Source organism: Rattus norvegicus, chromosome 20, assembly GCF_036323735.1.
Source record: "Rattus norvegicus strain BN/NHsdMcwi chromosome 20, GRCr8, whole genome shotgun sequence".
NCBI classification, from domain to species: Eukaryota; Metazoa; Chordata; class Mammalia; order Rodentia; family Muridae; genus Rattus; species Rattus norvegicus.
This window is the reverse complement of record NC_086038.1, coordinates 47,847,311-47,860,879: the sequence shown is the minus strand read 5'-3', so window position 1 is coordinate 47,860,879 and position 13,569 is coordinate 47,847,311. Positions and strand designations below refer to the sequence as shown.

Below are 13,569 nucleotides of genomic sequence, written 5' to 3'. Positions count from 1 at the left end.
TTTTCCTTGTTTCAGTGTTCATTATATTGCACCCTATAAACAGCATACGACAAAGCACACAAACACATGAGAGTAGGCCAAATTCAAATTCACTTACCAGAATCGAATTTTTCTGGTCAACTATCCAAGCTGGCAAAGCAATTCCAAAGCTTGTGGCTGAAATAAAAATAAACCATTATTTTAAAAGCCTTTGAAATAAACTAACTCTATTTACCTGTATCTCAAACTTACGTTCCCTTCCCAAACTTCAAAGACTACATATATATTTCTATTATACAAACTTAACAGAATGCACCCAGGGATCTAGGACTTTTAAGAGACTGAGGCATGAGGATGACTGCAAATTCAAGGCCAGTGTGGACTGCACATTTTGAGACCTGTCTCAAAATAAATAAATGTATGTAATGTACATATGTATGCATGCATGCATCTATGTATGTTACAAAATAGTGTATGTAATGTACATATGCATGCATGTATGTTACAAAATAGTTATGTATGTAATGTATGCATGCAAGCATGCATGCATGTATGTATGTTACAAAATAGTATGCATATGAAATTTCATAGCTTTCAATGGAGAAACTTTTCAGTTTCTTTTTCCTAGAAAATAGAAATTCTTTTATGGCTTGAATACACATAAACACTATGACAACGCAGGAAATTAGTAAAGGAAAGGCTTCTTGCGTGTCTCACAGCATGCACACATGTACATGCATGTCCACATGTGGAGGAATATGTGTACATCCAAATGCTATGCCCATGGAGACCATAGGCCAACATTTGCTGTCTTCCTCAAAAGCTCTTAGAGAAATGGACACGTATAGCAACAGAAAGAGAGAGAGCTGCAGTCTCTTCCTAAGCCTAGAGCTAAATAATCTGCAGACTCTAAGTAGCCAGAGGGCCCGAGGGATCACCTGTGTCTGTCTGAATGCTGGCATTACCAGTAGGTCCAAAAATGTTATGTGGGTGCCAGGAATCTGAACTCTGGCCCTTTTTTCTCACCGAGCCAGCTCCCCAGCACTCAAAAAAGAAAAGGAAAACAGATTTCCTTAAAAAAATTTTTTTTTATTATTTTAAAATTACAGGTATGCTTGTGTCTGTGAATAGGTTTGTACACATAAGTACAAGTACCCGTAGGCATCAGCTCTCTGTGGAACTGGACTACAGGCAGCATTGTGCTGCTCAACAGGGTGCTGGGAACTCAAGTGTTTAAAATGAAAACTGAGGTAGAAAGTAGAGGAAGGGGCTGAGGAACACTTGCTGCCCTTTTGGTTGCGAGCCCTGACTAACGTGTGGGTGCCATCTCTGCAGCTCGGCTAGCTCTGGTGCTTAATTGGTGCTCCTGCAGAGACCCTCAGTCACTTCCTAGGACGCACACTGGGGCTCCCAGCCATCCCTGGGCTCCAACACCCTTTGCTAACGGTAGCATACACACTTAACCAGAAACAGATATATAAAATACACTTGAAAAAAAGAAAAAGGAGTGCTTGTTGCTCTTTTAGGACCCGGGTTCCGTTTCCAGCCCTACAAGATGGTTCACGACAGTCCCCAATTCCAGTTGCAGGAGACCTGGGACCCACCCCACCCTTTCTGATCTCTACGGGCACCAGTCATGCATGTGGTGCACAACATAAACACAAGCAGAACGCTTATACAAATACAAAACATTTTTGAAAATCTTTTAAAAAGGAAAGGTTCAATTTATTCATCTAATTCATGGTTGTAATTTTCATATCCATAAACTGAAAAAAAATCAATATTCCTCTGATTCTAGTTAATATTTTCATAATATACAATACTACCAACATTTTTATATTCACCGCACCTTGAGGCCCATCTGGATTTCCAAATTCTTCCCAATTTTTCCGAGACTCTTCATCTGTTAAACTACCATGAAGAAAATGAGGTATCAAAATTAGAAAGTCATACCCCAAAAATAAGTCCTCAAATGCAACAATTTTAACCAATAAATTCTTTTGTTCTAGATTTTATTTCATTTTAGTGTGTGTGTGTGTGTGTGTGTGTACACAAGAGTGCAAGTGCCCACAGAAACTTTGAAAGACCCTGAACTGGAGTTATAAGGGGTTGTGAGCTATCCAAGGTGGGTGCTGGACTGAACTGGGTTCTTTGGAGAGTACTGAGCACTCTTAATTGTTCAGGGTCCTGAACCCTCTCCATCTGCAGCAAGGCTGAGGACGTGGCTCACTCAGTGCTTGCCATGTAAGGATGAAGCCTGGAGTTTCTACTCCACAGTACCCCATAAATTGACAGAGGTAGAGTGGCCCACCTAGAACCCAGCACTCAGCTGAGAAAGACAGCCTGTGCCTGGAGCACGCTGTCCAACTGCTGTGTGATTTAAGTGAGAGGCAGTGAGAGGCTTTCTCAGTCAGTAAGAGAGAGTGTGATCTCGGGAAACACCCAACACCAACCTGCCTCTATGTGCATTCGCACCCACCTGTGTCACACACACACCACACCACACAGATATATACCTTCCCCCAAAAGGGATCAATAAGTCAAAGAAATAAAAAACAATCCCTTTGAAATCAAAGACGGTGTGTGTGTGTGTGTGTGTGTGTGTGTGTGTGTGTGTGTGTGTGTGTGTGTGTGAATGCCCTACTGTCAGAAAATGCTACCAATTCAAAGACCTTGATACAAGTTCTTAATCAGCTCAATTTAGCCATGAAGTCAGATGGAATTCAAGGCTACTCACTATATTTTCTAAGAATGTAAGAAAGATTTTTAAGTGGCTTTTATTTATTCCCCTACAGTCTATTTCTAAACTTTCTCCAATGAGTACACTAATAATTTAATAATGTTAAACAGTGATAAAAAGAGCAAGGTACAAAACTGACAGGTAGATCAATGGAACAGAACAGAAAATAGAGATAAAATAGAGGGGTGTGGACACCTCAGTTTTGATAGAAGTGTAGAAGACATTCAGTAGGAAAAACCCTTTCTACAAACGGTGCTAACAAAAGAGGGTATGTACCTGAAGAATGATCTATGCCTCACAGCCGGCCCCAAAGCAAAGACACCAACCAACCACCCCTGAATCAAAGACCTTCTTTAAAAACCAGACACGCTGAGCATGCTAAACTACAAGGACAACACTGCAGAACAGCAGGCACAGGCAACAGACTTCTGAGTGGAATTTCCACATACAGGAAACAGTCCGTAGAACTAGCAAATGTAATCTCAAATGGGATCAAATGAAACCACAGGGCTTCTGTACAGCTAAAGAAACCATTGACAGATGGACAGAGTCTACAGAATGAGGGAAAATCTTTACAACCACACTCCACAAAGGAAGTTATCGTCTAGACTATATAAAGGACACAGGGTAAGCTATATCCCGTGTCCTCCATACCACCCAGTCTTTCCCATACAATTCTATCAGATTCTATCAGAGGGAAGAGAGCAGGATGAAAGCTAACTGGGAGGAAAGGGAAAAGGTAGGTTTTCCCACCACTGCAAACAGAAAGGGTTTCTAATCCATCTTCTACCAATCCTGCACCCTAACATTTGGGATTTTTGTTGCTCCTCCCGTGCCTACCAGACTAAAAGTAAAAAAACACAAATAGACAATAAAGAGTTTTTAAAAGTGTTCAGCCTCTCTAGTCAGACATGATGGTGCACACCTTAATCCCAGAACTTGGAGGCAGAGGCAGGTAGTCTGCAAGTTTCAGGCTCTAGGGCTTCCTAGTAAGACTCCGTCTCCAAAAATAAAAAATGAATAAAATAAAACCTTTGCGATTTCATCTTACCTTGTCAGAATGTCTATCAGAAAACAAATAGCAAAGGCTGGCCAGGACATAAGCAGAGAGGAACCCCAACCACCACTAGGATATAAACTAACGGAGCCACTGTGGAAATCAGGATGGAGGCTTCTCAAAAATCTAAAACCACAATTACCAAGTGACCAGGTCTAGCAGTCCAGGAAGGCGCTACATTCTATTAACCACACAGACACTTGCACTGTCATGCTTTCAACTATTGTGATTTTCTCCTTCACAATAACAAGGAAATACAATTAGCTTAGATTGCCATCGAAAAAAGAATGGATAATTAAAAGGTGGCATATTGTGTTATTATTATTCTCTTGTTGACCTAGACGTAGACGTAACTAAGATGTATTATTGTTAAGAGACCCCATGGCCAAGGTTACAGCTCAACAGAGTATGTGCCAAGTGACACAAAGCTGGGGGTGGGCACAGCTGCGATTCACACACACACACTCACACACACGCACAGACATTTGTGCATTTGTCAGCTTTCGTCTCTCTTCTCTCAAACACAGGAGCTCGCTATGTAGCCTTGGCTGGCCAGGCTTAAAGACAGACGGCACCATGTCTGACTCAGAAGTTTTTGGTTTTATGGTATTTGTGCATGTATGCATGTGTGTGCTGTGTGTGTATCTTCTGAGCGCTGGGACCGAGAATGACAGTAAAGCCTGGCATGAGCATCCCTGCCATGTGCACCTTCTAGGAAACCGCATGTGATTAAAACTGCTCCTCGGGTGTTACTGCTCTAAGAGAAACGTCAGCTGGAGACTTCATATTAATGCATGCTGAGAACAATGTATGAGGGAGGACTTAAATATCATATAGTTTGTCAACCAATATTTCTTACAAAGTAAATAAAGATATAACAGCAAGCTGTACAAGTGATGCGAATGCCAAAGCTTTGGAAAGCACTGTAAGAATGTTCAAGAGAGCACTTACTGCACCAATAGTCAGACAGAGAATTGTGTTTGGGAAATGAGAGTCATCTAGCTACTGTGGTCTTCGTTTTGTTTTTCCTTTGAGGCAAAAAATTACTGCATGTCCCTGCCCGGAATTGATGTGGTCACCAAACATCATGTTTGGTCATAGTGTCTCTTCAGATCAAAGCAATCACTAAGACATACTTGAATTTGGCATAATCATTTCTCTAAGTGCCAATTGGAGTTACTTCAGGTTTCATTAACTGCCGCTTTGGGGCTGCTGAGTGGGTCCATCAATGTCAGGTTCAAATAGACCTGGTTCCGCTTAGTAAAAATATACCTGGTCAATGCTTAATAAAAATATACCTGGTTAATGCCTAATAGAAGTGCATGTTACTCATCGCACTTAATACAAGTGCGTGCTACACATTTTACTTACTGCTTTCTTAAGACAAATCCATCCCTACCCTTCATAAAGTGCAGCAGGCCCTACAGTACTTACGCTGCGTAAGCTTTCGCTATCCTCATGAACATGACTTCATCACCTCCTTTATCTGGATGATATTTAAGTGACAACAAGCGATATTGTTTCTTAATTTCTGCTACTGTTGCTCCCTAAAAGAAAAGCTTTGTTAATACGTAAGAACACAATGCAGTAAGAATCCCATTTTTATCTTAAACCAGGAACTATTTAATGTTCTGACAGAAGAAAATAACAGTTTCCTATACATTTTATCCCTCAAATTTCATCTCATATATTTCTTTTGTTCATTATATTTATTTTTATCAATCACTTAACTGTATGCCATGAAATATACTAGTCACTGATGATAATGGTAGTGACACCATAAAACTCCACATTTAAATAAAAGTTTACTGGTTTTACATATACAAAGATAATAAAATTAAGTGCAGTTCAAAAACCAACAAAACAAAGATTGGTCTCCTTTACACTCTAAACAATATACCATTTCATCTGCTTGTCAGTGTTTAAAAATTAAGTAAATATTTTTAAAAAAGAACTGACCGTGCTTCTCAATCTCACTTTTTACCAATAATTTCTAGATCATTTTATCATTTTATTTCCCATATCTTTTTATTTTATATTCTTGATAACCATGATGATAGAAGTGTAAAAAACAAAAACAAAAACAAAAAAACCCAGATACTGGGCAGGAGATACAGCTCAGTGGTTAAAAGCTCACACTGCTCTTAAGAAGGATACACAAGTCCAGTTCCCAGCACAAGGGTGGGCAGCTTCCAGGATCCAACTCCTTCTGCCAGCTTCTGTATTCCCACACGTACACACACACACACACACACACACACACACACACACACACACACAATTAAAAATAAAATAAAAACTAAAAAAAGGAGTATTTGAAATAAAAAGAAATCCGATTATATGCAAAATTTTCTACAAAGCAGAAAACTTAAAAAATGAACATACTCCTTAATCTGTATTATATCAACATCAAAATCAAGCAATCCATTGAAGAAACAGATGTTTAAAACCACAACAGACTATCAGATTCATTCTGGCTACTAAGCTGTTATAGGACACAGTTCTCCAGATCTCATTCTCTCTCCTCACTAACTTCAGTTCTCTCTTCCTTCTGTAGAGGTTTATCAACCGAAATCTCACCAAGGAACATACCCAAGGATTACCTATTTCAATGATAATGATAACAATTTCTTACAAGAATCCCCAACAGACCTAAGATACTGCATGTGTCCATCAACACGTTTTTAAACTACAGAAACTTGTCATCAAATAATCTTTACATCTTACCAGTTATAAACTAATACTTACTAGCAGCAGCCAACATAGAACAAGTATATTGAAATGATAATGAAAGAGATTGTGTTTTAATAAAAGTTAATTAACTGACAGGGCTGAAGAAACGGCTTGGTACATAAAAACTGTATGGCCTGTTCTCCTGAGGTCCACTCCCAGCACCCACATGAGGCAGCTTAGACCTGTAAACTCCCAGGAACCTGACCTCTCTTCTGGACTCCACGGCACCCAAGTACACACACAACACAGACACACAAAAGTGAAGAAGGGGGTGGGGTAACAGACCAAGTCTAACTTCTTTTGAAAATCTCTAATTTGTTTACAGTATAGACCTGTAGTATTTAAGAAACTGTTAAATTAATGATTATTACATAAGAATACTACTTACAGGATCCAAATTTAATACTTCATAAGGATTGTACTCTTGATATTCTCGGTCTGTTTTGGAAACTTTGTAGGCAAGAAATAAGAACAATGCCCATCCTGCAAGCAGAACTATTTTCCTGTTTTGGAAAAAACAAAGACAAATAAAGGACAAATGGCATAAGCAGACACATCTGTGTGGCTTTCTCTGTGACTAAAGAATAAACAGTTTAAAGTAACCCACATCCCCATGCTCCACTACTGACTCGAATTTGTTACAGCAAGGAGGGGAAAGTATCTTCTTCACCTAAATCCTCTAGAATCTAGTAGAATGTCTCCCATGTAATAAAATGTTTTCGGTTAATATTTGCAGAATTAAATACTAAAATTAATAATAGACTCATTAAATTAGATGAAACATGTAAAAGGTACTACACTCTTGACATAGAAACTACACTTAGGGGCTGGAGAGATGGCTCAGAGGTTAAGAGCACTGACTGCTCTTCCAGAGGTCCTGAGTTCAATTCCCAGCAACCGCATGGTGGCTCACAACCATCTGTAATGAGATCCGATTGTATCTGAAGATAGCTACAGTGTACCTATATATAATAAATGAATAAAAAAAAAAAAAAAGAAACTACACTTAGTAAGTGAATTTTTAAAAGCTGGTCAGGCGGACACAGATGAACTGTAAGTTTAGAAACAGTCTAGCGCCCACCAGCAATGACTAACTCAGAGGACCGGTCACCACGGTGTAGCCACACAGAGCAACTGCAGAGCTTCTTTCCTCTGTGCAGCCTGCACTACCCTGGAGCTTACTGTGTAGATCAATCAGGAAGCCTCAGACTCAGAGATCTGCCTGCCCTGCTTCCTGAGTGCTGGGACTGAAGGCATTCACTACCACGGGCTTAGTGTGATGCGTGTGTACAGATGTACATATATAATATATGTGATATAATATAAACCAAATTGAACATCTTAAAATGTCTATCATCAATTAGTAGACAAAAATTTAATTTTAATCATTCAACCACAGTAAAAGCATAACTGACAGTAAAATTTGAGATGAAAGAGTTTTTAACATTAAATTTGAAAGGGGAAACAGCCTTCAAGCTTTATAAAACACAGTCCAATATTTATAAACAGAAACATTAGAAATAAAGAGTATGAAGTAGTCATTACCTTTAGATGATGACATGAGCTGTTATTTTAGACCCTTTGTATCACAATTTGTTATGATTAACAGATTTTGTTAGATATAAATATAAGATAAATCAAACAAATTAGAATGACTGGCTTTAAGAACAAAGAAAAAGCCTTTGTGCTTAAGCTCTCTGCTTCTATCACTGCACTGGGAGTGCACATCTAGGGTGTTCCCATCCATGCTAGGCAAAGACTCCTCATTCCACTCTCAGCCTGTGCTTCTGCTCGTTGGCAGGAGCCTAGCATAAATGTACTTATCATTTGGAATAAGCCTTTCCATCTGGAATCATCTAGGTGCTTCTTAAATTTTTCTGCTTAACTGATTTTCAACAAAGCCAATTTTCATACTTCAGTGTTCCACAGGCTTTTCCCACAATCACGAATTTACACTCGTGGCTCTTTATCAAATTCCTGGTCCCCAGGTATGCGTGTCTCCCTACACAAACTCTGCATTTGTCCTTCAACTCGACTAGAATGACCCATCCTTCACCCTGACTAAGATGACAAGAGCCCAGTTAGAGCCACAGAGCACACAGACATAACCTTCCTCCTTTAACCTGCTGCAAGTCTCTGTGTGCCTGAATAGGATCTTACTCAGTTCTTACTAACTAAAGGCCGTTTAAACAGCAGCAGAACTGAGATACAAGTCTCTTTCCATTTGGTCAAAACAACATTCTAAACGCGCGCGCGCGCGCGCGCGCACACACACACACACACACACACACACACACACACACACACACAGGTCTTTTTTTTTTTTTTTTGGTTCTTTTTTTCGGAGCTGGGGACCGAACCCAGGGCCTTGTGCTTCCTAGGTAAGCGCTCTACCACTGAGCTAAATCCCCAGCCCCACACACACAGGTCTTATGCAGCCCAGCTGCCCACAAGCTTGCTATACAGAGGAAGTTGGACGGTCTAGAACTCCTGGCTCTCCTGCCTGCACAACCTACACAAGAGCTATCGCGCAGACATAACCATGTGCCTGTGCTACAGAATGCTAAGACCAACTAGGCTTCCAGCACAGTGGCCAGCACTCTGCATAAGGTGCTTCCCCAGGCGTAGTTTAAGCCTTTTAAGAGTATATAACTTCAAGATGTTTCCCAGCCTACCTAAATGCCAACATATATGCCCAACGAAGAGAGAGAACCCTATGTCCCTATGTATAACATTCCCCATCTCTCTCCTGGCCGTGTACAGGCAAGGAGTAAGCCATACAACAAAACTCACTAGCTGAACTCCCACCATTATTACACATCAAATAAAGTTGGCAAGCTGCCTAATGTATGCATGCGTGTGTAGATAGATAGATAGATAGATAGATAGATAGATATAGATATAGATATATATATATATATATCATCTAATTTCTACGATAGGTTTGACAATTATATGAGTTTAGAATGTTAAGGACTTTGAAAGTGACTCATAGGCAGTAAACAATAATCAATTCATGGTAGCTAGGGACTATTATTAGTAACTCTTCCCCAAATCTCAAAGGCTAGGGACAGAGATCAACAATAGAACACTTACCTAGCATTTGCAAGGTTTAATCCCACTAGAACAACAACAACAACAACAAAAACTCACCCTACTTTAAGCCCACTCAAAGACTTCTCTGTCTTGGGCCAAGTCAGGAGCCCTTCTGCTCTTGTGGAACAGTAAGTCCTCTCCCAGGCTTTCCTGCTGTGGTTTAGCAGTCCAGAGTAGACAGAGGTGGCAGAACCAGGGTTGGAGTCAGTTCAGTGGAAGAGACTGAGCATCAGAATTCCTGCCTCTGGGCAGCCACATGAAACCCAGGCAGGTGTAGTGCCCACCAGACCTCCGATGCTTGGGAGGCAGAGAGGAGATTCCTGGGGCAAACTGGCTAGACTAGCTTGGCAAACTCCATGTTTGGGGACAACTATGCATGATAGGTTTAAATGTCAACTTGTCGGGGCTGGGGATTTAGCTCAGTGGTAGAGCGCTTGCCTAGGAAGCGCAAGGCCCTGGGTTCGGTCCCCAGCTCCGAAAAAAAGAACCAAAAAAAAAAAAAAAAACAGTCAACTTGTCACAATCTAAAACACTAAAAAGAGAGCCTCAATTGAGGAACTGCCTAGATTGCCCTATGAACATGTCTGGGAATCATCTTGATTATTAACTGACAAAGAAAGACACAGCCCACTGTGGGCAAGTACCATTCCCTAGGCAGAAAATCCTGAGCTACATAAAGACAGAAGAAAGCTAGATACAAGCTAGTTAGAAGAAAGAAGAAAGAACAGGTACATTTCTCTCTGCCCTTGACGGTGGCTAGCAACAGAAACAAAACTAGAACACCCTACACATCAGTAAACAAATTAGAAAGTAATCAAGGAAGATACCAGATGCCAACCTCTGGCTTCCATACACAGACACATACATGTTTAACTGTAGACATGAGCCCACTCACATTTGAATACATGCACATGCATACCATACACAAAAAGATGTAGTGGATCTTTAGGAGATGAGGTCTAGGGAGCCAGAGAGATGGCTCAGTGGTTAGGAGTACTTATTGCTCTTGCAGAGGACCAAGTTTTGTTCCCAGCACCCACATCAGGTGGCTCACCTGTAACTCCAGTTACATAGGATTCGACACCCAGAAGAGGGTGTCAAGTGTATGCATGCATGCAAGTATGTATGCATATGAATGTGTGTATATGTCTGTATGTATGTATGTCTGTGTGTATGTATGTACAGACAGACAGGCAGACAGGCCCTTCTGACATCTACCAAGTTGTAGTGCTACTCCAAGGTCACAAATGAATGGGGCTTTCAGCCTCTAAAACTGAAATAATCTAAATAAGTCTTGTTTCTTTATAAAGTATGCAAACCCAAGCATATTATTATAGTAACAAAGAAATGATTACTGAAGTTAAAATTGTTTTTTTGCAGTCACTCCTAAGTCTTACATCTCTGAACCATATCTATTTTGTTAATCTCCATGCATCAACACCTTCTATACCTGACTCATGATAGGCACACAACAATTACATGTGAAATCAACGATAAAGATAATTTAAAGTAGTACAATCTAAACATAGACTGGTTTACTAATACTCCCAATAGTCTAGAGACTATTGAAAATGCTATTCACACACACTAACTTGTCACTTTGATGAAATCTAAAAATCTAACAAACATCATAAAACAGAGATAATAAAGAAAAGCCACAGAAGGCAAAGCACACAAGGAAGGAAGCAAACAGAGCGGGTGTGCTGAACTAGTAAACGCTTCCTTCCCCTCTGGCCTCCATTCTCAGAGGCAAGAACACAAGAGAAGGCTCATGGCAGAATCCATGAGCAGATGCAAACTAGTCAGTAAAACCATACTCTAATTTTCAGAGCACCAAAGCAAAGAAGAAAACCATAATTATGGTGTATGTCCAATTCTCTAAAAGAATATATGGTTTCTCCAAAAAGGCAAATATTTCCCTACATTTAGATTCAGTAAATTAACTTAGAAAGTCTTCTGTATTTTTAGCCATATTTTAAATGTAATTTGGAAGCAACTTTGGCTTTGTTTCAAAGATATTGTCAGGAAAGAAGCAATATTATCATTATCATAAAATAGCAAAAGTTTTCATAATTTCCACCTTTATCTAAATTGTTACCAGAACCTATTTAGTCATTACCTAATCTTCATTTTGATTTAAAGATTAGTTATTTATTACTGAAAAGGCCTTCAACTTTTTTTCCTTGAAAACTGAGGTTCAAGGCTGACAGGATAGGGCATCAGGAAAAGCATCTGCTTCACAAGCCTAACAACCTGAGTTCAAGTCCAGAGCCCTCAGACAGGTGTGGAAGAAAAGAAATGATCCACTGCGCTGTCCTTTGTCCTCCACAATAATACAGTGGCGCGTGTATGCCCACATGCACATTACACACACCCAATAAGTAAGATAAAACAAAAACAAAAATGGAGGTTTAAGTGCCTGAAGTATTGAGCAAAACCAAGGTAGGCATTGAGAAATAAAAATATTGGCCTAAAGCTGGGAGTGATGGTCCAAACGTTCAATCCTCTGGAGCTAGGAAGACAGAGGCAGATGGATTCCCGAGAGTCTGAGGACAGTCCAAGCTATATAGCTAGATTCAGGCCAGCCAAGGATACATGGTGAACGGGTGTGTGTGTGTGTGTGTGTGTGTGTGTGTGTGTGTGTGTGTGTGTGTGTGTGTGTGTGTGTAAAAATCTTAATTTAATGAGAATGAGCAGCAAATAAAAGTGAGTAAAAAGCGATCCTGGTCTCAATGCTAACTCTGCCTTTAGATTTACATCACCAAGTAAGACCACCAAAGCTAAGATTCCCTCTCTATGCAAAAACCCATCCTTCCCCTCTAAAAAAATAAAAATAAAAAACCTTATTTCAATCCCCTAAAGTAACACAACTGTATTTAAAACCATCCTCATCATTTAAAACCAGATTTGAAATTTACTAGATTTTTCTCTTTCAAGCAGGTAGACGGGTAATTTACCAGACATTCTTTTGCAGTGACTTTCAGCTTCTATCCAGATAATCTAGTGAATTGCAGGCTGGTGTAAAGCCTCACAGAATCAAACATATTCTAGGGCTGTCTAAGCAAACAAGCCTGCCACAAGGAAGGGGGTGAGGTCCTGCTCCACCACTATACATTGCATGATCTTGGCCAAATCAGTTCATTTCTTAGCCTCAGCGAAAGGAAAACCATAACCATCCTGAAGTAACACAGAATCAAATAAACAGCCTAAGCATGGGAACACATGTGCTAAGTTCAGATATCCCTGAAATACACATCTCATCATGCTAGTCTTTGAATTGTTCTCATTTCCATATAGACTCTAACACAAAACTCCAATTCTAACTAACACACGATAGAAGTCTTTCATTTGACTTCTAATCTATTCACAGCTCTCAGGCTTCCTATTCAAGCCTCACCTCTCTCATAGGCTACAATTTCTTTACAGCCACACACGTAAGCCATTCTCCAATTCCCCAGGAGACCTAGCAAAGAAGAAGTCCTCAGAATGTTTTATATTGAAATCCATTACTTACTTTACTGTAGGAATAATATTTGGCTGGGGTTTTAATAACCGTAAACGATACCACATACATCTTCCGTATACTTTTCTGATATTCTTTAATCGAATTTGCTCTGTCAAGAAAGAAAAGACAAGTTAAATTATTTTCTTACAATGAAAGCTGAACCAGAGTTAATTATCATACTAACCTTCATTATTACTCTAACACTTTGTCAAATGTTATTTACATAGCCATATTTACATAACCCTTATAAAAATTCACAAACTATGCTAAGTTGACTGTCACAACAAATACTACCTGGACATTTTTAACTAAAAAACAAGTATTTTTCATGTGAAACTTCTCTGTAAATTTAGAAACTAGTTTGAACATATAATGTCTTGGTCATATAATCAATTGTCTGAGTGTTTCTCTCCTTGTATTGAATAAAAAGTATAAAATAGTTAAAATATGGTTTATTTA

At 39.5% G+C, this 13,569-nt stretch overlaps 1 protein-coding gene across 3 annotated transcripts in view; it reads right to left on the bottom strand.

Annotated features, from left to right (window-relative positions):
• Window positions 1-13,569, bottom strand: part of Sec63 (SEC63 homolog, protein translocation regulator) — a 68,958-nt gene that overhangs the window by 35,369 nt on the left and 20,020 nt on the right. For all 3 annotated transcript variants that reach the window (NM_001107637.1, XM_006256570.5, XM_006256571.5), the window contains exons 2-6: window positions 13,120-13,219; window positions 6,898-7,012; window positions 5,211-5,323; window positions 1,829-1,890; window positions 98-156 (exon numbers count right to left, since the gene is read on the bottom strand). In NM_001107637.1, coding sequence (NP_001101107.1) covers window positions 98-156; window positions 1,829-1,890; window positions 5,211-5,323; window positions 6,898-7,012; window positions 13,120-13,219 — 449 coding nt within the window. The remainder of the gene's footprint in view (window positions 1-97; window positions 157-1,828; window positions 1,891-5,210; window positions 5,324-6,897; window positions 7,013-13,119; window positions 13,220-13,569) is intronic.